Below are 24,073 nucleotides of genomic sequence, written 5' to 3'. Positions count from 1 at the left end.
CCCTCACTTTAACATAAGTCGTCCCGACTATGTCACCGCTTGGTACCTTAATGGCCGGGTGCCCTGTGTCGATCGCTGGGAGCGACGTAGCCCCAAGGATTCTTCTGCAGGGGCTTCCGGTGGTGGATATTCCATCTCTGTTTGATCGTCTTGCACCTGTGGGGCTGCACTGGGTCTCACCGAAGAGTCAGGGTCGCTGCTGGTGACCTCAATCTCCTCTAGTTGGGGGGGTTCCAAGTGTGGTGGAGGGTCCGGCACAGTTGCCTCAAGTACTGGTGGGGGCCGAGTGCTCCAGAATACCAGGGGTCTGTATCCTAGGTTGTTGCCACCCCCCTGCGGCCGGAATATTTCTTCCTCCTGGGTGGATTGTGCCCGTTCATTGGCCGGCGGCAGTGAAAAAGACACTGGACACCCTCGCAAATTATTCCTATGAGCAGTACGAATAGGACCTTCCTCACCTTCGGGACGAATCAAGTATACGGGTCGGCCTGGGCGCAGTTGGGACACAACCACAAAGGGTGTCGGCCGCCATCGAGGCGCCAGCTTTCCGTAGGCTCGTCGACGGAAGTGCCGGAGGAGGACACGCTCCCCAACTAGGAGGTCCAATGCCTTGGCTCTCTTATCCCGACGGGTCTTATCACTTTGTTGCCTCTGCCAAGTATGTTGTTGGACTACTTTGCGTGCCTGGTTAAGTACCTGGTGGTGAGACTGGACCCATCCGTTGAGGGTCTGTCGCTTGGTCACAGGCCCAGCCTCATGGATCCAATCTATTGGGAGCCTTGCATGTCTTCCAAACACCACATAGTAAGGAGTGAGACCAGTGGTGCCGTGTGGGGTATTGTTGTACGCCTGAAGGAGGGCCGGTAGTCTCGATGGCCACTGGGACTGTGCCTCATCTGTTAAGGTTCCCAGCAGCTTCAGGAGTGTCTGGTTAAATCTCTCACAGGCTCCGTTACCCTGTGGGTGGTATGCCGTGGTACGCTTCAGCCGACATCCATACAAGAGACAGAGCTGATTAAATAGATCTGAGGTAAAGGCCGCTCCACGATCCGAGAGAATGTGCTCCGGGCTCCCATACACCTGGAACAGGTTCTTCCATACTGCCTTGGCAGTGGTGGCGGCGGTCTGATCTCTGGTGGGCACTGCAAGGGCATATTTCGAGAACAAATCGGTCATTACCAGAATATAAGGATACGAGTCTCCTGGACGACCCAATGACAAAAAGTCAATGCCCACCATCTGAAATGGATATGAAGTCTCTATGGGCACCAAGGGGGCTCTTACCTCAGGGCCTGCTTTGTACACTAGACACCTGGGACAATCAGCAGCCCACTCAGTCGAGTCCCGTCTCCTGGAGTTGGTTCTTGAACAGGGTCTCGCTGAAGAGAGTCACTTGGGAACCTGTATCCAACAGAAACTTTATAGATTTACCATTGACTTCTACTTCCACTCCAGGGCACGTACCTATTAAGGCAGGTTTAAAAGACGGGCCACCCTTGGTTGCATTCACCCCCGTCACTCCTTTGCCTGTGACGGGGGTCGCTAAAAATCCTTTGTCTGTCCTCGTCTGGGGCAGTATCTTTGTATGTGCCCTGCTTCGCCACAATCCAGACAGATTGGCCGGCCATGTACATCCCACTGATAACTCATGGTGGATGGAGGTGGACGTTGACGTCGCACTGGGGGAGGCTGCCGGGTCCCAGGAATTAATGATTGGCTAGCTACCGGAGCCACATAGGGAGATTGATTCCGTAGTTCTTCTACCAGTTTGCTACTAAGAGTCTTTAACTGTACTGCCAGCTCGTCTCGCAGCTCAGACTTCAAGCTCTCTCTGAGGTCATCCAGGTCAGACCTACGTCCACCCCTTACATCGGACGAGACTACCTGGGTACGAATAGCATGGGCCCCTGCTTCGGCAGGAGGGCTGTCTAACTCCTTTTCCAATACACGCGCTTCTTTCAGAGCCGCCTGAAACGTCAGCCTCTCATCTCTTCGCAGCAGTCGCTGTAGCTCCTGTCGTACTGGTCCTGTCCGAAGGCCCAGCACCAATTGGTCTCGTAATAACACATCTTCATCTGTGATGGCATTCCGTTCGGTGGTGGCCAACCTAGCATAGCATTCTCGTAGCCTCAATCCAAAAAGACTGACACCCTCCTCTAGACCCTGATGACATTTATAGAACTCTGCTCGTCGATGAGCATGGGTGGCTGTATCCCCAAAGACTCTTCCTAAGGCCTCTATGACCTTCTCACCATTGGCACGGTCTGCATCCGGTAGGAGGGCTGCTTCCCGTCGGACTTCCCCATCCAGTGTGCTCAAAACAAAATCCACCTGCTGTTGAGCATTCAGGGGTTGGGCGCGCAGCATGGCCCTCATCTGGGTCTGCCATTCTCCAAATTTACGTCGCTCTCCAGTGAATTTAGGGGCCCAGGACGCACTGAAAAACCAGGGCATAATTAGCGGTGACATAGGTGGGACTATCGCATTACTACCTGACTGCCCGTCATCATCCTGTTGGCTCATGTTGCTGGGACCCTGCCGACTACGCCACAAAAAGGTGTCAGAAGCACCCCTCTATAATCTAATGGAATCCCAGGAACAGGAGCCAAACAGACAAGTTTAGAAAAGCTAAAAACAATTTATTAATTTAGTAATTCTCTCAATAAAAGCTAGAACAAGTTTTCCCACCATGCATAAATACAACAAATTTTACAATGTAATAAATATCTTCTCAAACGATAAAACACAGCTATCTGAAGTGTCCTTGAAGTTGGCCGTTTGAGTCAATTCAGGCCGGGGGCGTGGCGTTCACGAGGCACAGGGATTTCCCGGAGGGCGTGGCCGAATGCAGGCGTGTCAGAACGGGGTTCCCGGAAGTAACGTCTTCACCTCCAACGATCTCTCTCGCCGTCTGGCAGGCGACCGGACTCCGGCGTGGCTTGGCGGCTTTTCGTCCTCTAGATAAAGAGAAAACCAGCAAAACGTCCTCAAAAGGCAGAGGCTACAGCCGAGTGCTAGACCATTAGCAATGGATAATGAGAGGATAAGAAAACGTCCCTTTCTAAGGATACTTGCGTGCGGGGTTTCACTCGAATCTTCAATCGGTCGTGCCGTTCGCCAGTCGATGAGCACTCGCGTCGGGGCGATGAATAAGGGTCCGGTCCGCGCACCCATGGTAAGTTTCAGTCACCTTTTATAGAGCTATAAGTCTATGATCCTGATAATCAGAGGCGTGGCAGCTATTCAGTCAATGGGGATCACCTGTAGTAGTCCATTACATACCACACCCACAGTAGGCTTCCGACAATACAATGTCCATAAACACACGTGACCATTATAAACACTCATCACACGTGCTCAATATCTTTACACACAACACTGCACGCGAGATTCACTGCAATCAAAACTAAACACCCCAAGTTACCCAGGAGCCATACTATCCCTCAACCCACTTTACATTTCCCCATCTGACACTTAAATGAATTAAGTGTGGAAACACAATACAGAATAACTGTAAGCAGGCAAATGCCACAACTGCTATGTGCTAGATGAGTAGATCAATCGAGATCCAACTTAGTGCCTCATGTGGGCCTCTTTCACATATACTCCCACAGGATGCAAAACATTAACCAGGAATTATGAGTAAATCATAATCACAGTTGGACTAGTCAAATCTTCACATGTGTGCCTGTTCAGATAAACCTGCCATGTGAGGATCTGTTCAGCGAGATAAGGCCGATCTCTTTTTCTCTCCTCCAGCTATAAGCCTTGTGTTTATCTTCACTATATCAAACGCGTGGGGATCAACTTTTGTGTGTGGGTTGAACAGGACAGGGTTGCACTTGATGCTGCTCCAGGGTGTGAAGCTACATTCTGCTACTCGCTGTGAACTGAACACATGTTTTATGTTTTAACCAGCTACACCTGTCCACTTGGTCCCTGCTGAAGAAAAAATGCATAACATTCTATGTCATTGAACACCAGCCACATTGTCTTTCAGTGCAATGAAAACACGTAAAATAGTGGCAAGCATCACACCTGTCAGATAAGATAAATGGGTTTCGCACAATGCGTCCATACGTACAGCAAAACAGCAAATACAAGCGAATGCCTTCGCACCCTGACACTTTAGTTATTATTCGAAGGATTGCCTCAGCAGCCACACAAATCCCATGGAGTAAGCCATCATTGAGACGGATAATAAAAAAACAAATTAGCCTCCATCCCACACCATCTTTTTCCCCAAATTACTACGCTGTGGTTGTGGCTGAACTGATGTTGAATGCTCACAGGCAGGTGATGAACAGAAGCCTCTTGTGTAAACTGTGATTATTGAAGATGAGAGCATATTGCATGGTCATCCTAAAAAATAAATAGCATTGGGTAGAAACATACTAAATCTGCATTACACATTACTAAAAGTACTTTAAAACATACATAACAAGATTGTTGTTTCTTTTTACGGATTACATGATTACATATTGGTATTCCCACCAGCCATAAATCAGATCAAACACATTCATCAGAATATAATTAACTGATTTTAAATATGTGGTCTTTTAATGTGTCCTTCATGTGATTTCTAAAGAAAACAGGATAAAGTGGACTATAAAGTTATCTTCACTTTATATTGATTCACTACGTAAATGTAAAACTTTTATACACACTATAGACCATTTCATCGGACTCACACTGCAGGTAACTTCCGTGTTTGGCTAGTGTCTATTTATATTGAATTAAACACGGAAGTCTATAGTGTGAATATTAATTTATATTTTTGGTATAATAATTTTATTAAATAAACCATTTGTTGAATTTTGTTGTATATTTGCTTTTTAAATAAACAATTTGTTGAATGGGTGCTGTAGTTTGGTCTCATTTTAAGAAACTGTATTGTACATTACATATAGAGTCTAAATTGAAAATATTGGAGAGACAAGTTTAGCCAAGTAATGGTTCTTCTTGGTTTTTTTTTACTTGTTCCACGAAGGCAAACATGCATAGTAAAGTTTGTTTGTTGTCACTTTGAAACCATCTATACATAAATCTGTTCCAAAGTTTAACTTATAACATCCAACGTGAAAGCCTATTTTGCTGGTTTACTTTTTATTTATGTCTAATGAAAGTAAACTTTACTAAAGAGATTTAATCAAAACATGGAGTAAAAGTTTTTTGATCATAATTAAGTTAGTAGTTAAATATGAGGTTTACTTCTTGCATGTAACTAACGAAAAAGAGTAAAATCACATGTTACGTCATTTTCTGCGCTGTAAAATCATACTACATGTTTAGACATATTTTTTTAGTACTGCTAGGACAATTTGATAGGAATTTTGTGAATTAATCATTCATGTTTATTTTATACTGGTAGGACCATCTGCATTGTAAAGTCATTTTACATGTTTTTTTTTGTCAATGTGGTTTAGATTGTATTCATTTTTCTGTTACGGTAGGAAAATCTGAAAAAAAGGTTAATTCGAAAGAACACCAGCGATGCTTCTTATCCGGTGCACAGTTTGTTTTAAGGCTTCAAGTCATAATGACCTGAAGAAAGAAGAAAGGCTTGGCTTCCAAATTATGTAATGTCATGGTTTTTCATGGTGTGTGCGGCAGCAACGATGCACAAATGAATGTAAATGTTTGTAACAAGATCCATAAAAGGAAGGAAGGAAGCGGTAACCAGGAAACGTAAAAAGACTTTTAATAAAATAAACAAACAAAGAAAAATGCCGGCCATATCAACCACAACATAAACTCCAGGCCTACTCCTCTCTCACTGACGGTCCAGTCGCTCTTGCTCCCGATCTCCTCCGTGATATGAGACCGGTGCGCGTACGGCTGATGCTAGTTATTAATCATGCACCGGCCTCGAATCCCGGCTCTCGTCCCGCCTACCTCACTACATTGTTGTATGAAGTTTTGACAGAAAGTACTGGAAAAACACTGGTCATAAATACAATTCTATTAATAAATCAAAATTGTTGATATTGACAGAAGGAAAGGGCATATGCAGAAACATTTTATTTTTAATCTAACTTGTACATTGCTGGCATCTGCAGTAGAATGATTTTGATCAGAATGTTATTGTTCATAACGCAGTCCCCCACAGAGCCCCGCCACGTAACAAATCCCAGTTTAACCCCTGGACAAACCCAACCACTTGTTATAAATTAACCCATGTTGGATTGTTTTAACCCAAAATGCTTGTTTATTTTGAAATAAAAAACAATAATTAACCCAGATTCATCCGTGGAAACAGCATCTTACTTAAAATGACTGTCAGCAAACTTTGACCCCAGTGGGTCTCTAAGATAGTCACTTAAACGTACTTTCTCACTCTTTGCCTGCAGCGACAACAGTCTGATCCAGAAATTACATCCTTGCTGTTAAACCCTTTTTGATACGAACCATAGACTCACTACTTTTTAATGCAGTACTCTTCCTGGGGACCATCTGATTCTTAAAATTACTTTTTAGAGTTTGTCATTCATTACATAAAATATCCCCAGGTTCTTAGCACAACTTCACTGCAGGTAAGAAGCGGAAAGAAGCGGAAGCAACGGTGCCTTTGATAGCAGAGAATGGGGATGTCTGCTTAAATGCTTGGGGAAGCTCAAGCGTGTCAGGGCTACAGATCCTGTGGGAAATCAAAACTTGGAAGGAGGCAGATTCTCTGGAAAGATCTCCAGCTCTAAGTACTACGATCTGACATTTCGAAATGTGAAGTTTTCGACCACCTGCTGTAAACGGAGGTCCGTTCTGAAGCATGATTAGAAAGAGCTGTGAAAGACCTCATTTGTCTTGTTACATCTGGTGCTCGCCTCTGCGATTCTTCTAGCTGAGAATGTGTCTCGTAATGAGAACAATCTCCCAGCTATCACTGTGTGATGTCAACGTCTTCATTCGTCCTCCGACGCTGAATTATTCAGTACAGACCTGTTCTAGGCAAAAGCTGTTCTAGGTAAAATTAATATTTGACCTCATCCTCAATTGGCTTTAGGACACTTGAAGAGGTTCAATGCCAAGTACAAGTGCTTTTAAGCAGGTGCTTATAAGATGATGGACAATCACGGAAATGTGTAAACACTAGAAGATGCTGAAAAAGTTTAAGACAACTTTACTCATTTCAATATACTAATAAAATAAAGAATTATGTCTAAAAGCTATAATATCATGTTTAAGAAAAAATGATTTGCATATTCAATGAGATGTTTAATTACCAACAATTATTACAACATATGAATGATATGAAATATTGCTATTGTGAATCTTAATCAAAGCATTAAACAAAATGGCTTTGCGATGCAGAGTAGAAAACATTTTAGTGTTTCTCTTAGTTTAAAAGCCATTTACCATTAAACATGTAGCGGTTCACTTTGGGCGAAGAAGTAACAGCTTTAAGTGACAGTTTTATAAATAAATGTAATCAATGACCGTGTCTCAATTTGCTTTGACACAAAGCTTGCACACATCATGTCAGTCGCACATTCATAGTTTCCAATGAAACTATATGTTTACAGTCAATGTCTTAATAAGGCTTTCCAGCACAGCTATATATCTTTCACTGTATCACTTTGTGTCACCCTATGATCCTATTCAGCATTAGCATCCGTCAAAATGAAGAACAGCTCCTCTGAAATATTTCACAAGAATGCACTCATTTAAATCTATTGTCCCCCGGGACATAATTATTTCCAACACCTAATTATGTTTGGCCTCTGTCAAAAGATTGTATCCTCTGGCATCATGGCTCTGACTGCTGGATGCAGATTTCTGGGGGAACATCTCCACTGTGTGGTGGGCAACGAAATTTCACCTCACATTTTAATGATCACATATCTTATGGAGGAAAAATATAGGAAAAAATATGTTATTATGCTCGGTTTGCGAGCATTCTGTGTTGAAGTCCAAGAAATCGTTGGAATATTTCAAAACGTTTGCCTTTGCTCGCACTCTGCAAAGATTAACAGCGCCATCTGCCGGTTTCACAGATTCCTCACCAAAAGAGGAACGTGTGCCTATAGGACCATATCGACGAGCTATTTTGTAAAATATGCGTTGACTTAAATTGTACTGTAGTTTCCTAAAAATTGGATAGCACTATTCATATTTAGCCCCATTGTACCTTAATCATACATTTCAGATTTTTATATAAATATATTTGATTTCTTAAAATATGATTACTTTATTGATATTAATATAATTAAAAAACAAGCTGATCACATCCGAAATCAATCAAATGTGTTTTTGGATCATGTTTGATTGGCATCTGTTATCAAGACTCAGCCTGTGGGTTTGTGGTTGGCTGCCACTTTAGTGTAAGAAAATGTGACTTTTGGATAGCAGCGGACATCGCTTAAAACAAAGTAAGAGAAGCTCTCTTATCTTATAGCAGAGAGCAGCTCAGGAGCAGGGAAACCAGATTGTTTTGCCCGCCGTGTTAAATCAGATGTTGTTTACAGCCCGTGAGCGCGGGTGCTATCTGAGTTTATAGTTCGGAATTGTAAAACCACAAAAGAGTTTGTGGAGTTCGTGTCAGTTGTGAATATATTCGACGTTTTGATTAATCTCCACTTTATTTCACTTAAGGACTCGAACCGCGTGCATGTGGAAAAGCTATTTTTGCTTACCAGAAACTTTTGAAGTAATAACTATAGGATGCACAGATACCACACTTTAAGGATCGAGTATGAGTACCGATATATTTTCCCTGATACTCACCGATACCGATGCCTGTTGTAGGCCTACAGTTTTTTTTTATTAAGTTTTTTTTTGTATGTGGCAATTTTCTAAGAACAACACAATGAGACTAATGAACATATCAGCATCTTTATTTTTAACAACATCAACTCATATTATGAAAAAATAACTCATTCTTATGTTCTTATCAAAACTTTTCAAAGCCCAATTTTCACAGTGTCCAATAACCTCCACAGGGCAAAACCAAGGACGTAAGCGTGCAGATTGCCATGCGTGGGTCTTCATCATTGATTTGGAAATATTTCCATACTGCATTGAGTCTGCTGCGGCTGGTGTCTCTGTGTGCCCTGGAACGTTCTGTCAGTTACGTCACGTGAGGTATCAGTCTTTGGTATCGGGGAATTTTTACGAGTAAAAGTACAAGTACGAGTACATGAGCTTGGTATCGGGCCTGATACCAATACTGGTATCGGTATTGGTGCATCCCTAGTAATAACAAACCAATGCCGACTCTGCTACAATACGTTTGTTCATTGCTGTTTTCTGCATTATTTGCCTTTTCTGGGTTTTTCGTTTAGTTCATGAATACGTTTGTTTCGTGGGCTACTTACACATTGCATAATGTTTTCAACAAAAAAGCACAGTATATAATGTCAGTTTAATGAATTAACAATAACTATAACTAAGTGCAACGATGGGAGAAGTTTAGACTACTGCCCTAAACAACTGTTGAGGAAGCTGTTCTATAAAAGGCGAAATTACATGTTGTCTAGCTAAGGCGTTTATTAATTAAATCATTTTATTAGCCCAGCCTCTAAACTGTTAAGCCCCACCTAGCAACCCCATGAAAAATGTCCTGGCGCCGCCCCCTCCACATCTCTTAATTTGTGTATCATAACATAGTGAGACAAAGACAAACTTGTGCTCCACTTGTGCTTTAAGTGAGTTTGCTGGACACAGAGGAACGGTCATCTACAAATTATCGGATGGAGTTGTTGTTGTGTCCCAACAGCCTTTTCCACAACATGTGCAGTAAATGAGATGCACCAAAATGAATCCACACTGCTTCAATGTGAGATTTATTGGTAGCTCACTGAGATCACCAAACCCCTATTTGTGTTCTTCTGTTTATAGAGCCCGTTTAACTTCTTTAGATTATGCTTGTTAACATTTGCGCAAAAATGGGATATGCAGTATATGCGTGCATAGGGGCGCCACACGAGGGGGAGCCTCATTGTGCCAAAATATTATTCAAAGTACTTTTATAAAATGTTATAAATAATGAAACATAGAACGAAAAACATAATTATATAAAACGTTTCAGTTTTACTTTTGTCCAGCATTTCAACAAAATCTTTATTGAATCAACTTATAAAATCAACCACTTGCACTGTGACAGTCGCATCACCAAATGGATCAAGCGAGGAAAGTCTACCACTATCAGGCATATAAGATAGCTTGTGGGGCTCTTCATTAAACGTCAGAATGCCTCTTCCCCATACGACCCGAGCTGTGCAAGGCAGCGTCTTCTCCAAACAGCGCGCAGCACATAGCACCATGAGATCGCGTAAAAACATTGAAACAGCGCGATGAATTACAGCAGGATGAGAGAGACAAGAGCACAAAATAATGTTTGTTAATAAAACCTTCTTTGCTCAATGTAAGTGAGGTTGTCTTTGTTTTACTTTAACGATGTTGTGTTTTCATAAAAAAAAATTAAAGTAAGGGGAAAATCCAAATATCTTGTAATGTGAGTGTATCTTTTCCGTCTTATTTTTCAAAAAAATCATGTTTCTCTTGGTCTAGTGGCAGGATAATGACAGAACCTCATGTTTAATGTGGAGTGAGGCGACTATTGTTTATTTGGCTTGCCACATGCTCTCTCCGGTGTTGTCTCTGTTCCCATCCTCTAGTTTCCTCGTTATTGATTCATTCCCTACACCTGTTCCCTCTCTTGATTTGGTCCCTTATTTAATGCCCTTGTGTCTTCTGGCTTGTGCTGGTTCACTGTGGTTGTTGGGTGAGTGCCTGTGTCTTGTTATTGTGTCACCTCTGTGTTGTTATGTTACCCCTTCGTGGGTGTTTATTTTGTATTTTTATTAAAATCTTGTGTTAACCCCTTACCCGCTGTCTGCACCTGGGTCTCTGTCCTTCTCTCACCCACCGCGATCATGACAGTTTTATTATAAAGTTTAAGTTGAATTATGTTTAACATGGGCTAGGCTACTATTTAATTGTATTTTTCAATTGCTATTAATGAAACACAAACTAATCATTCGTTTTAAAGAGGCCTTGTATAGGCAATGGGGATCCGTATATTCAACATAAATATTTGTTTTCATTGTTGTTGGGTTCTCTGTAACCAAACTGGACGGCGCACACTTGAAGCACAGGGCCCCCTCGGGCTCATGGTAGTCAAGGGCACTGGCCTCATTGGCCCGGGCAGTAAACCATCCCTGTCTACTGTTACTGGCGTTTGCAATGAAGTTTGCAATTCCTTTTTAATTTAGTCCGCAAAATCAATCCATGCGTTTGATCACAATCCTGTTCGAAACAGAAGCGCACTTGCAGTACTGAAACTCGTCATGCACATGGGCGGCGCTACCAGCAGGTGTATTTCACAGGTGTTAGAAAAGGCCATTTAAATCGTGAAGAAAGTCATTTTACCGAGCCACGCTTACCATGGCCCCGAAGTGTATCGGGGGTTGTGCTGGATTATTTTTTCTCGGGGTTGCATTTGACATCATCGGTTTTGCAGTACTCTTTGTCGGCATTTTTGCCAATCTGCGCATGGATGGCAGATTTTACGGAGACTTTCTCATCTACACTGGCTCGTTAATAGTTTTTCTAAGTCTGATTTGGTGGATCATGTGGTACTCGGGGAATATTACAGTTTTCCCAGAGGATTTCGAGAGAGTGAGTTTTGATAACTTTGCGCACTGGGCGCGCAAGCTGTCTGAAGGACTATCCAAAAGCGGAGTGAAGAAGACACTGGAAGCTGGAGAAAAGTGCATTGGTAACGGTAAACAGTCAATAAAAGGTGACGTGACCCCTCGTGCTCCAACTCGTATAACTTGGGAAAACTTGGGCACTAATGGATGCGTCAATGAATCTTACGACCGAAGTTTGGACGCACAAACAAATGAGAAAACCGTGGAGCTGGATATACTGAAGAACTCCGAGATGATGTTACAGCAGAGCACTGCGAATGGAAAAGCAGAACGATTCCTCTGACCAGGTATACCTGTACAATTATTGAACTCCAATTATTGCTTTGAATTACTATAATAATTATAAGAATTGTGTTGTTCATAATGTGTTCAATCGTAAACTTAAAAAACATAAATTCTCCAAATTGGGTTTGAATCATTTTTATCTAAAGATCCTAATGAAAATAAGGGATTCATTAGATTAGTCATTTTATACTTTTTTATTTCTAATGTTATATGTAAGACAAAAAAACTCCTTAATATTACTATTATTAATAATAATAAAATAATTGTTAATATCAGCTTTTAAAATCTGGCCCATGTCAAACTGTGATGTGTGTAGCCTGTGTTGTAACAGTAAGGTGTATTCTGTTTGGAATCTGAAGCAATTTAAATACTTCTGATGAACTGAGAGGTACATTGGTCACAATGCTTTCCATGCAATGATTTGTCTTTGAAACTTGATGCCATCTTGCAGTATGACTCAGATCATGTTTATTGTCTTTCCTAGGTTTACTTGGTTTTTCGATTCAATAGAGTCTGACTAAGATGGGGTAAAGCGCCAGTAAAACTGGAATCTTTTAACCAAGCCTACATTTTGGACTGTTTATAATACAATCGACACTTTTAGCACATATATTCCTAAAGCAATTTGCACACGTGATCATTGTTTGTACTTATTGTATGATTTTATATAGGCTATTTTTTATCTTTATCAAATAAAGTTTTTAGAAATATTTCTATATTTACTTGTTTTGTATTCCTTCACAGTATGTGTTTTTTTAAATAGTACAAAAACATTTGTTCGCTGAATGATCCATAAGATACAGAATGCTTTCTTTTACCAGTCATGTGGAATTGCAATGTGAACACAAGCATTGTCCTTTACAAACTTTTATTAGGATCAAAGTCTTCTTCCCTGTCAAGGAGCCAATACCCTGAGTTTTATTTTTGCTATTTCAACAAGCTGAAGCCGTCACACCCATTTTCCCATTTTGTCGAACAGGAAAGCATTTACCATAACAGAGTGGTGCTGTATGTAAACAGCAAAACCCACATAAAAGTTTAGTATGGAATGTTTTAACATACTATTCTAATAAATACCCAGTTAAACCTGTCCGTCCATTTACAGTTTAACATGGTTAAAGACACACCCTACTGTGAATATGGATATTTGATCCAGAAAAGCTTGAGGTTTTCACAATGGCATTCAACGGTCAATAAGAGGGAGTAAAATGAGATGGCACTGGAAGTCGGAAGAACTGTAATGTGTTGACCTCTCTGTAAACGTAATAATAAACACATGGATGTGATGTTATTTTCCTTGGTGTTTTAACGACAAAATGTGAAACATTGTGTATTATTTTTAATCCTATAATATACAAATGCATATTAATTTGTAATTGGAGCTCATATGCTCATCGAACACTATAACATTGAGCAAGCTTTAGTTTCAAAGGTAACTGTAAGCATAACAAATGTGGTAAAAATGAAGGCTCCTATTACTAATTCTTTAAAGGTGTCAAGAAATCAGACAACCTGTACAACAAGCAGAACAGGATGACCAAGGTTGTCCCGTAGGTCAAGTTTCTCATGAACACCTGTGTCAGGTTAGATATCGAGCTAACTGTCCTAACACCACCAAATGATGTGACACGTTATCAAATGTTGGTATACACATTGCTATTTAAAGTAAGAACTAATAACCTTCAAAACTCCCTGCGAACCACTGATTATGGAAAAGTTATCAAGTCAACAAACTGTTTAATGAACCTTTTTGGGAAGATTCCTTTTTCTCCCAGGAATCATTAAAAATGGAATGGTGGGTGTGTTAAAGTATAATTTAATTCTTTCAGGACGTCCTCTAAGGATGATTACGGGTAAACAAGTATTTCCTCTCACACCATACCCTTGTTTACTAACAGAAACCAATGCAGTTCATTTCTGTAATGTCAAAGAAAGAATTGTGGATACTAGAGTATGTTTCAAATCCGATCCAAAGGGAAAAGATAACACAATAGATTGAGAATAAATCACTTATATCAATCGAGTCACAGATGTGGCAAACACTCCCATCTGCGTTATTTAACTTACCAAAGAGAGTCAACAAAGGAGTGTTTTACAACAGTGACGTTCGCTGTATCCTTATTGTCCCTGAAACTCATTACTGTATCGCCCAGAGATATTGGCGATCATACAATGAAAGGCACAGTTTCATCTCATTTCAAATCTAGGTGGGTCTCAAGGATCTGAGATTTCTCTTGGGAATGACTTTCAAGAATGATTCTTGAAAAATATCCTACCTGTACAACTCGAAGGCCTAGTTTGCTTCGATATTATCTGACTTGGACCAAATCTTTTTTGTAAGCATAATACAGTTAGGTCCATAGATTTTTGGACAGAGGCACATTTATTGTTATTTTAGCTGTGTACCAAAACGTATTCAAGTTACAGTTTTATAATGGATATATTGTCTTAATAGTCTCAGCTTTATTTAGAGTGTATTCACATTCAGATTAGCTGAAGGGTTTAGGAATCACAGCTCTTTGATATGTACGCCTGAATGTACGAAATAGTATCACAGTGCCTGGACACTAGTTTAGTGAAGATCTAATTTCATGAGATATTCCAAGCCTTCGCCATAGTTTCTATTCCTATTAGTCTTATGCAGGTTGATATTAGTTTTATCCATCCAAAAATGCTTTTACAGCTATTTTATAAATGTAATCCACCCATGCTAGTCTTGAGGCTTTGCACCTTGTTGTGCACCCTCTGTAGTTGTCCTTGTCTTCTCTTTATTGCTTATTCATCTTTACCTTTTGAAGAGTGTTTTCAACTTGTCTGGACCCTGTGAAGAGGTTCTGCTTTATCATGGAGAGGGTAAAGTCATCATCCAACACTTTTATCTAATATGTACGCTCCTGTGTGTTTTTTCCCCTCAGAATGTACCAAATTGTTGATTTGGCCGCTCTTCATGTTCCTGGCATCTTTCTGGTGGTTTTTTGTGTTTTTTAAATCTAACTGTGTTCCGTTTCGCTTGCATGGAGATCTCCCTGAACCACATTATTTGGGTTCACAGCAACAGCTTCCAAATGCAAACCCCACACGTAGAATCAACTCCAGACTTTAATCATGCTTCACTTATGAAGTCCATACCTGTGAATTAAACAGCTTTTGATTTGTCAAATTACTGTTGGTCCCTTGAAAAAGGGGAGAGCTAAAGATTGAAGAGCTGTGATTCCTAAACCATTAAGCTAATCTGAATGTGAATACACTCCAAGTAAAGCGGAGACTGCTCACTTTAAGACAATATCCATTATAAAACTGTAACTTGAATACATGTTGGTACACAGCTAAAATAAAAAAATGTGCCTGTCCAATAATATATGACCTAACCGTAGTTTGTCCTCTTGTATAGCACCACATAGAGGTAAACTAACTACTTCACAAGAATCTCAGCAATCGGAATCCTCATCAGCAGTCAAGAATTCAGAACAGAAGTGATGGAGTTTTAATTTAATTTATAAAAAATGCATATACCCACTGAAGCAGAACAACATCTACCACTTATTTTTCCTTGTGGAACATGTACTATCCGTGTTGAGTCTTTCAGTTGATTGAACAGAATAAAATAATATTAACAGGCAAAGAGACAACTTTAACACAAAGATAACAAACACAGCCAACGACATACAGAATATAAAGGAAATAAAAACAAAGGGGAATAACAAAATGTAAGTGCAGCAATGATCCCAAATTTTATAAAATATTTCTCTTTTTTCATTCATCTTCTGCAGTTCCCTTACCAGGAAAACGAATCAGGTACAGCACATTTTCTCAACAGTTCATGCAAACTTATATATTTTAACAAAGTACAAATGGAAATATTTTTTTCTAGGTTATGGGTTAATATATGAAAACAAGAGGATGTGAGTAAACATCATTTGATTCAATGTAATAGCAAATAACTCAAACCCTCAATTAATAGTGTTTTGGAACAAAAAATGAAAAAACTACATTCATTTCCATGACCACGAGTCCACGTCTTAAAATAAAGAGAAAACATTGTCAAATAAAAATTAAGTACAAAACATTGCCAAATGACCTCAGCACTGCCTGTTTTTGTTGAGTATTTGTGCCTCAAACAAACACACACACAAATAAGATCCACATGTACGACAAAATACTGCATATCTACTAAAGATTGCATTAGGTAGGTGGACATGGTAGCTAGCTGCCATGATACAGGAAAGAAAACTCCCCACGTTTCTCTTTGCCAAAGAGAAACAAGCTAATTTTCCATTGGTGAATATTAAGCTGAAATGATGAGCAGGTTCACATTTTTAAGAGCCAATCCATCTTAAATGTTTTAGGCAAGTCCACATTTGACCTGTCTGAATGTTTCAGTCTTCTTCAGGTAAATGCATATGTTCAAGACCTCTGACGGGGGGGAAAGGGCGAATAGTGACCACACATTTGATACGCATGCGTGTGTGCGTTACATACATTTACATACGTCATTGGCCGGTTGTTTGTTTGTTCATAACACAAAAGGGTTGTCTATTTGCCCATACACCATGCTCTCCTCTCCGTTCACATTCGGCCCAGAGATACTAGTGATGGAGACCTTCTCTTCTGGGTCACACCCAGTTCGAATCTAAAATACATTTCATTTCTTAACTTCAAGTAGGCTATATTAATATATGTGTACATATATCTGTGAGTATTTACCTATTTATGTAAAAGGCCCACTGCCTTCCTTCCTTCACACCATCAACAGTCTTTCACGAAGTACAACAGTATCTCTATCATCTCCTCCACGTCCTGTATGCACCTTTTTTACATTTACCCCTAATCATTAGACGACTCCAAAAATCCACTGATGTTTCAGCTCACCTCACTATTTGGCACCTTGGGTTCACTGACAGGTGATGCGAGTATAGCAGGTGGGTGGCAGGGGGAGAAAAAAATGGGTTGAGGTCAAAGGTCAAGACACAGTTGCCCTAATCACTGGTTCTCTGCTTGTCTCTCTCGGCAGGGACAGGGACAGCTCCGTCTTCAGTCTTGACCCTTTTGGTGTCAGGCTGCTCCGCTTGGTCTCCGTTCTGACGTTTGGTGGGCAGGGATGCCGAGGCAGAGGCATGGGTTGCCAGCATGTGGAGAGGACTCGCTGATGTGCGTGACAAGGAATACAATTCTATTAGTTGAATGTCTTTGACAGATTGGCAATTGTATATCATAACATGGACGTTTGGATCACATTTGGCAAACAGATCTTTCTGTTTGAACTATTTTCTCTTTATCAGAGAAGACGCTTTGGGTTACATTCTCTTTAGCCTTGCCTTTCAAGGGCACAAAAATGACATTCGGAACCAACTCTTCGTGACGTATCTGCAGACCGATTGCCTGACGTTACGGTGTTTTGAATGTTCTAAATAGGCACCTGAGGACTTATATTTTACAAAATCACAAAAGACCCCACCCTCTCCAAAAAGAAAAAACCTCTTGGGATCTATACGATTCACAAGAATGGCATATTTTGACTAGCGACTAGTTAGCAGGAGTGATATCAGTTTCATGAATAGTGAAATCTAGTAAAAAAATAAGTGCACATCCTCACCTGTATTTCCTGACCCTTGGATAGCAGCAACCACATGAGTTCCATTCTGTGTGATTGCCTTAACAGGAAGCTGATGCTGGCCTAATGGTGCCTGTTGCACTATAGTAACTGTCTGTATGGGGGCGGATTGGGACGCTTGAAGTATTCGACTTGTTCCACCTATAGAAGTGGCTGAGATAGCAGGCACCGGCTCCACTTTCACTGAGAAAACATACAATACAATATTAAAAATATGGGACTTAATTCTTCAACAGGACACAGTAAATTACGCATTTGAATAATTTGTGCACCTTACCTTTGACCTCCTTGTGTTCTCCGTTCTCGTGTGGCTCTGCTTTAATGGTCATAGACTGAGTGACCACAGCCTGGGCCTCTATAGCGCGTGTTACGGCAGCAACAGAAATAGCGGGGATCTGATGCACCAAGTGGACTGTCTGCATGACAGGCTGCTGGGATGTGAGAGTGGACACTGGTGTGGCTACGGCGTAGGTGACAGGTTTCATGGTCTGCGGTAACTGCCGCTGGACTGTGATGAGTACAGGTTGGGTGTTGAGGGGTGACCCTGTGAAAAAAATATTTAGTTAGCTTAACTGACCTGGACCGAGAATGTGCGTTCGAATGTTTGAAAAACTGAGCTAAAAACACACTAAACGAACAAACTCTGAGATTGATTCCGATCTCTATTGATATGGGATATTTTACCTGGTGCATTTTGTGCAAAGCAAGCCTCTTGTATGACTGCTAATTTGGGCTGGACAGTTGGAGCAGGAGTGGAGGCAGGGGTTGGCTCGGGGTCCATGGGAACGGGTGAGCCTTCTCGAGATAAGCTATCTGGGGTCTGGACACCACTCGAGTGGGCTGACAGCGCCCCCGTGTGGTTAGGTGAGGCTGGGGCACTCCTGATAGGAAAATCAAACTGTGAATATACTCAATTACTTCATTTTTGTGAGGAAAGAAAAAGTGGATTGAACCCATCACCACAACATTCTCAAACCAATCATATTAATATTTCATGACAACTGTTTAAAAATGAGGACTAGACTAAGATCTCCTGAAGCAAGTATTATTTATAACAATTGCTACTCAAGAGAAAAAAATCATTGAGTGAAATATATTTACTTCCTGGCATTGGAAGTATTTAGAAGTTAGACACAAACAAAATTAATGTAATTTTCAATTACTTGACCAATTGGCTACCTTATAATGCTGTCAAGAAAAGCAAGCATAGGACGTAAACAGGTTCAACATCGCTTCACATTATCAAATAAAACTCATCGGACAGCAAGCAGAAAAAACATCTTGACAGAGTGCTGGATGCTTTGGTTTCATTGCAGGTTTTTTATGGACAGAAGTCATAGTATTGATGATTTGTTAAGGCAATACATAAACACATCGGATTACACACAAAAGTTGTATTTGCTATCAGCCTCGTAAAGGCATTTAAATAACCGCAGATTAGTTTGCAAAAGATTACCTTGAAGACAGGGGGCCTAGTGGGGTCCTAAAACACGGCACGCCGCGTGGCCTGCGCTTGCGGAAAGCTTGTTCAATGAGCTTGCCCTCAGATGAGGGGTCTATTCTCCAGAAAGAGCCTTTACCTGGCTCCTCTTGTGATCTGGGTACTTTGATAAAATAGCGGTTTAGGGACAAATTATGGCGAATTGAGTTCTGAAAAAAAGGACAAAAAACTTCAAGTCAAATTTAGTTTACCACTAATGAGAGGAGATTATTAAAAATAAATGTGCACATCTGGGAAGAGGACTGTCCCATCAAAATGAGCCTGGCTTAAAGCAGAAAGGCACCAAGACAGACATTTTTTAAATGAAAGTTTTAAAATGATTCAATTCCACAACACAACTATAATGATACGGAGAAACGATACAGAGATTCAGAGTGATTTTTTACCAGCGCATGATAATAAAACAAAGACCAATTAGAATCCATAAATGGACAAAACTGTAGCGCGTGAACATTGAACGAACACATCATTTTAATAACATTTTATTATGTTATTATTCTTTATGTGAATGGATCTTGAAGGCATAGTTCACCCAGAAGTGAACATAATAATAATTTACTCACCTTCGAGTTGTTCTAAATCTGTATACAATTCTTTGTTCTGATGAACACAGAAGATATTTTGAAGAATTTTGACTCCCATTGACATTTTTCCCATTATGGTTGTTAATGTTGGCCAAAAACTGTTTGGTTACAAGCATTCTTCCAAATATATTTTCTATATTAATCAGAAAAAAGAAACGTATACAGATTTGGAATAACTAGGGAGTGAGTAAATCATGACAGAATTTTCATTTTTGGGTGAAGTTTCCCATTAATTCTTACAGCACTTTATGGAATTTAAAAACTCTGTCGCAATGGCATTTATTGTTATTGAATGACTCGTTTAACGTCTTTCCTGCCAGTTGTAACATCTTTCTTACAGCTACAACATTCTGATATACATATTTTCTATATCCTGTTTTTTATACTAAATGTTTTCTCAAAAGCTGCTTTGTGGAAAGTCTTTCTATAGTCAGTCTAAATTAAAAACAGAAAACTTTTGTTTATTGTTAAGCATGTTATTTACTTCTGTGTCGGACCTACGCGTAGGGGACAGTTTTCGTTTGTACTTGTGCGTCATTGTCCGCGTCGACACTAGGCGTCAGTGTCCACACGTGTGTTGCTTGTGTAACCTAGACAATAGCCAAAGATGCGGTTCATTGTCTACGCTGTCTGAGAAGCACTTACAATGATAGCAATGAGTTTTTTGACCTGAAGGTTCAAGCAGACCAATCACAGCGCTTGCAATCGGCGTCCCATTGACATGTTTTTACATTTTTGGAGAGGGGCTCTTCAGACTACGATGTAGGGTACGTGTCTCAGCGTAGGCTACGGCTAAAGTCCGACTCAGAAGTATAAATATGCCTTAACTGCGGCCAAAAGGAACAGCTCCGTGCATATGAAATGAGTAACAAAACCAAGTGCTGCTTGCCTTTGTGTCAAATATAGCCTTAAAATGTTTCATATTTCTATAACAACATCTTAGCAATGACTGTTTTACACTAGGACAGCATCATAAAACAATTCAAGTGGCATGCAAATTGATCAGACAGTTAAAAATAAACTACCGCCACTTGTTTCTAATATTGGGATCCTTTGGAAAGCTATTCAGAGTAACAAATGCTAGTCATAACAAGATAGGAGCATTTCCCTTTGTATAACTCTAATTATTTGTTATTCTGGGGTTAAAGAATGATACAGTATCGTGACCAGAAGGTTTTTCATCACCCAAAAGACATTTTGACACGTAAAACAGTAAAGTTCCTTTTGAAGCCATTTAATTAATATTCACTTTGAATTTACAGACCACTATTTTTTGTCTCAAAACTTCAAAGCCTATTTTGTTCTTCGTGATAGAATTAAAAATGCTCTTTCCAAATACCCTAAACTGCATTTACAGTGATAGTTCGGTCATCATTTACTCGCCCTCAGATTGTTCCAAACCTGTATACATTCCTTGTGAATGGCAAGTATGTATTTCTAGAATCATTAATCCCCCAAACACAGAGGATGCATACCCAACAAACTTCCGACCTTCTTTTCCTAAATTCATATTCTTGACAGCTCCCTCTGTCATGCAAAAGACATGGGAAATGTCCTATTTGGCAATTCAACTGTGCTGAAATAGTGGGATTATAACACCTAGTCCTATTAAGCGAATCTTCTTTGTTATGCTTAACCAAAAGGAAGATATTTGTAATAATGTCAGTAACAGAGCAAATTTCGCCCCCTATTTACTGCCATAGTAGGGAATAATAAATACTATGGGAGTCAATATGGCGAGATCTGCTCCTTTACTGACATTCTAAAAAATATACAAAGACATTAATACAGGTTTGGAACAATCTGAGGGTGAGTAAATGATGACACAATTTTTCCTTTTTGGGGAACCATACCATGAACACATTTTGTCATGTTTAAATCCATTCCGCAAAAAAATGTAGAACACTGTAGAAAATGCAGAAAACCACAGATCCCATCTGGGCCTGATCTTGAGCCAATGGGTTCATCACATCCAAATACAAGCACAACAGCCTTGCAGAATGACTAAATACACAAACACACTCTGACTCCAGACGCTGCACAAACAACAGAAATGAATGACACTCACTTGCCAGCCCTTGTCTGCTGTCCTGTAATATGGATAATTCTTAGTAATGTGGGTATATATTCCATTCAGTGTCAGTTGTTTGTCTGGTGCCATTGTGATAGCTTGGACAATAAGCTGCGCATACGAGTAAGGAGGCTTGGAGTCATCCTGTTCAAAACAAAAGATCATTATAAGAGTTTATATATTAAACATGACAAATTCATGTCAAATTTGCCTACATGTTAATAAACAGCACATAAGGAGCAGATAAACTGTGTGCATTATCAAAATATCCCATACTTTTGGACTGTCGCCCCCGGAAGCTTCCTTGTCATTTTCAGATTGAGAATTCTCATTGATGAGATCAGCTGTGAGACCACGACCCATCTTGTAACTGGATAGCCCTGCCCCTCGAGGACTAGATGGGCATGAGTTGGCAGCACTGACAGACAAAAACATCCAAATTATTTCAGAAGTTTCAATGCTGCAATAATGTAAGCATGCATCTTTTTAAAAAAAAAAACACTGTTTGGTTAAAAAGTCGATAGATAAGCTTACCTGAGTGTACCTGTTGGAGATGGTAGTGGACTCATCAGGTGGGCGATGTTGTCTGGAATGTTGATTGTCAGCGGCGAGATCTGGGGCTGGACCGCCTTCACAGGAGACTCGGGAGCGTTCCTGCGGTCCCTCTTGTCATTCGACAGGGCAGTGAACGTAATTTTAATATTAGTGCTGGGAAATCTGAAGGTGCACCTACAAACGTAAATAAAACAAATTCGTCAACATGTTGCAGATTATAATTTGCTGTCTCGATGCATTTTGAAAACAATTCTACAGCTGTACAGCCCACTGCCAGGAACTGTAGACAGAAGTAGACCTAGTTTATATATGGACACCGCATGACCTGATTACATGACAGATTTATATTTTTAATCAGAGACATACTTGAGTCTGCTCAAAGACAATGACCTCACTGTGTGCATGCTCTCCAATGGTGTTTTTAATTTACTACTTGGCCCCCAGTTGCATTACACACGCATGCATGTTGAAGTACTTTGCAGCGCATGTTTATATTAATTTCAAGCCGAATGGAATTAACTACTCTACCTTTATAATATAACTCTGAATGTAGTTTCATACATATCCACTTTTATGCACTAATAAAACAAAGGCACACAACAGGCGCGTCTCCCTTATAAACAGGACTTATGAATTATAAAAAGGACAACATGCATTTCAGCAATGTTTGTAACAGCAGCTTCCAAACAAAAAACACACGCATACATAAAATACCTGCATATGTATCATTTTAATACAATGTTGAGATAAAACGCTCTCCACGAAATAATCGATTAGCATGCATAAAACTTGTGTTTTGTAGTTGACAATGTCCAGTCGTTGAATTACTGAGTGCTTGGGGGCAGCAAACCACAGATTGAATCAATTCGTAGACAAGAAAATTAAAAGAAAACTTTAAATCACGGGGAACGCACAGTGACCGCTGCATTTGTTGTGTAAACAGACCGATGTAAACGATTAGCCGGTGTGCTAATCAACGGTTGCAGCGCTAGCAGGAAACATGAGACGTGGGTTAGTAGCGGTTGTCATAATCAACACGTGCTGCCTCGCGAAACAAAACAAATACAGCGCACTATCACCGCAAACGCATCTACTTCTGCGCATCGCGGCCGGTGCCGATAATTCCTAGCAAAGATGGTGATCTTACATGCGGGGAAGCTGGAGAGGAGGAGCCCCTCGTCTTTGAAACACCCCGTCAACGAACACCCCGTTTTTTCCGAGGCATCGAAGGTAGAAATCTCCGCCGCCCGCTCCGTCGGCGGAGAAGATCTCGAGGTGCCTGCGTGAAATAAAGCTCGAGTGGCCCATGCTCACGTCCACGGAGCCTTGTGACGAATTCCGACCGATGGTGACCGAGCGCTTCTTCATCAGATACTCGAATTCCCGGCCCTCGAGCCGGGCGACAACCGACCCTGACATCCCGCTTACCGCCATCTTTTTACGAGTACTTCTCTTGACGTAAATTTCACACTATCAAATGAAGGACCGAACGACTGTTTGTCAGTCGGAAGGCCTGGTTGCAAAATTTAGTAGGGGGGTCGAATCAAATGATGAGAAATAAATACGAAGGAACGTGCCAGCCCAGGGACAGCGGCTCCAACCCACAGCCGCGACAGAGAGAATGAGAAAAGGATCAACTCTACCAAACAAACAGAGGAGGCGGGGCTAGGATGAGCGACAAGGCGGACGGCCAATGGGGCGTTGTCATAGAAAGTAGAAAAACACTACTCACCAATCAGCGAGGAAAAGAACAAGATGTTGCGTTTTAGGTTGGTTGCACTGCGGACTGGTTGACACGCATGTGTGTAATTGGTG

At 40.7% G+C, this 24,073-nt stretch overlaps 1 protein-coding gene and 1 long non-coding RNA gene across 3 annotated transcripts; one reads left to right on the top strand and one right to left on the bottom strand.

Annotated features, from left to right (window-relative positions):
* The first annotated feature begins 11,326 nt into the window (after nucleotides 1-11,326).
* Nucleotides 11,327-12,654, top strand: LOC306906042. The gene is made up of 2 exons (XR_013787798.1): nucleotides 11,327-11,938; nucleotides 12,421-12,654. It is a non-coding gene; the product is annotated as an uncharacterized lncRNA (long non-coding RNA).
* A 2,705-nt stretch (nucleotides 12,655-15,359) lies between these two features.
* On the bottom strand, nucleotides 15,360-23,998 carry foxk2a (forkhead box K2a). 2 transcript variants are annotated; one of them, XR_013787724.1, is made up of 10 exons: nucleotides 23,406-23,878; nucleotides 22,238-22,432; nucleotides 21,980-22,121; nucleotides 21,701-21,847; nucleotides 19,004-19,197; nucleotides 18,232-18,428; nucleotides 17,825-18,091; nucleotides 17,530-17,730; nucleotides 16,641-17,079; nucleotides 15,400-16,566 (listed from the first exon to the last, which is right to left on the bottom strand). XR_013787724.1 is itself a non-coding variant. In XM_079475904.1 (9 exons), exons 1-9 carry the CDS (start codon nucleotides 23,690-23,692, stop codon nucleotides 16,913-16,915), a joined length of 1,797 nt encoding a protein of 598 aa, XP_079332030.1. In that variant the 5' UTR covers nucleotides 23,693-23,998; the 3' UTR covers nucleotides 15,360-16,912. The 2 variants fall into 2 exon arrangements, 1 of the variants encoding a protein (XP_079332030.1); XM_079475904.1 differs by having other exon boundaries at nucleotides 15,360-17,079; nucleotides 23,406-23,998.
* Between the last annotated feature and the right edge of the window lie 75 nt (nucleotides 23,999-24,073).

The sequence above is a fragment of the Barbatula barbatula genome (assembly GCF_947034865.1).
Source record: "Barbatula barbatula genome assembly, chromosome: 16".
NCBI classification, from domain to species: domain Eukaryota; kingdom Metazoa; phylum Chordata; class Actinopteri; order Cypriniformes; family Nemacheilidae; genus Barbatula; species Barbatula barbatula.
Note: the sequence above shows the minus strand (reverse complement) of the source record. Positions and strands in the feature narration are given on the sequence as shown.

Excerpts from the sequence above, each read along its gene's own strand:
- foxk2a (XM_079475904.1), bottom strand. The coding sequence starts at position 23,692 with ATGGCGGTAAGCGGGATGTCAGGGTCGGTTGTCGCCCGGCTCGAGGGC. Across the intron at positions 22,433-23,405 it reads CCTCTCCAGCTTCCCCGCAT|GTGCACCTTCAGATTTCCCA; the intron begins GTAAGATCACCA and ends TTACGTTTGTAG. Across the intron at positions 17,731-17,824 it reads AGAACACAAGGAGGTCAAAG|TGAAAGTGGAGCCGGTGCCT; the intron begins GTAAGGTGCACA and ends ATGTTTTCTCAG.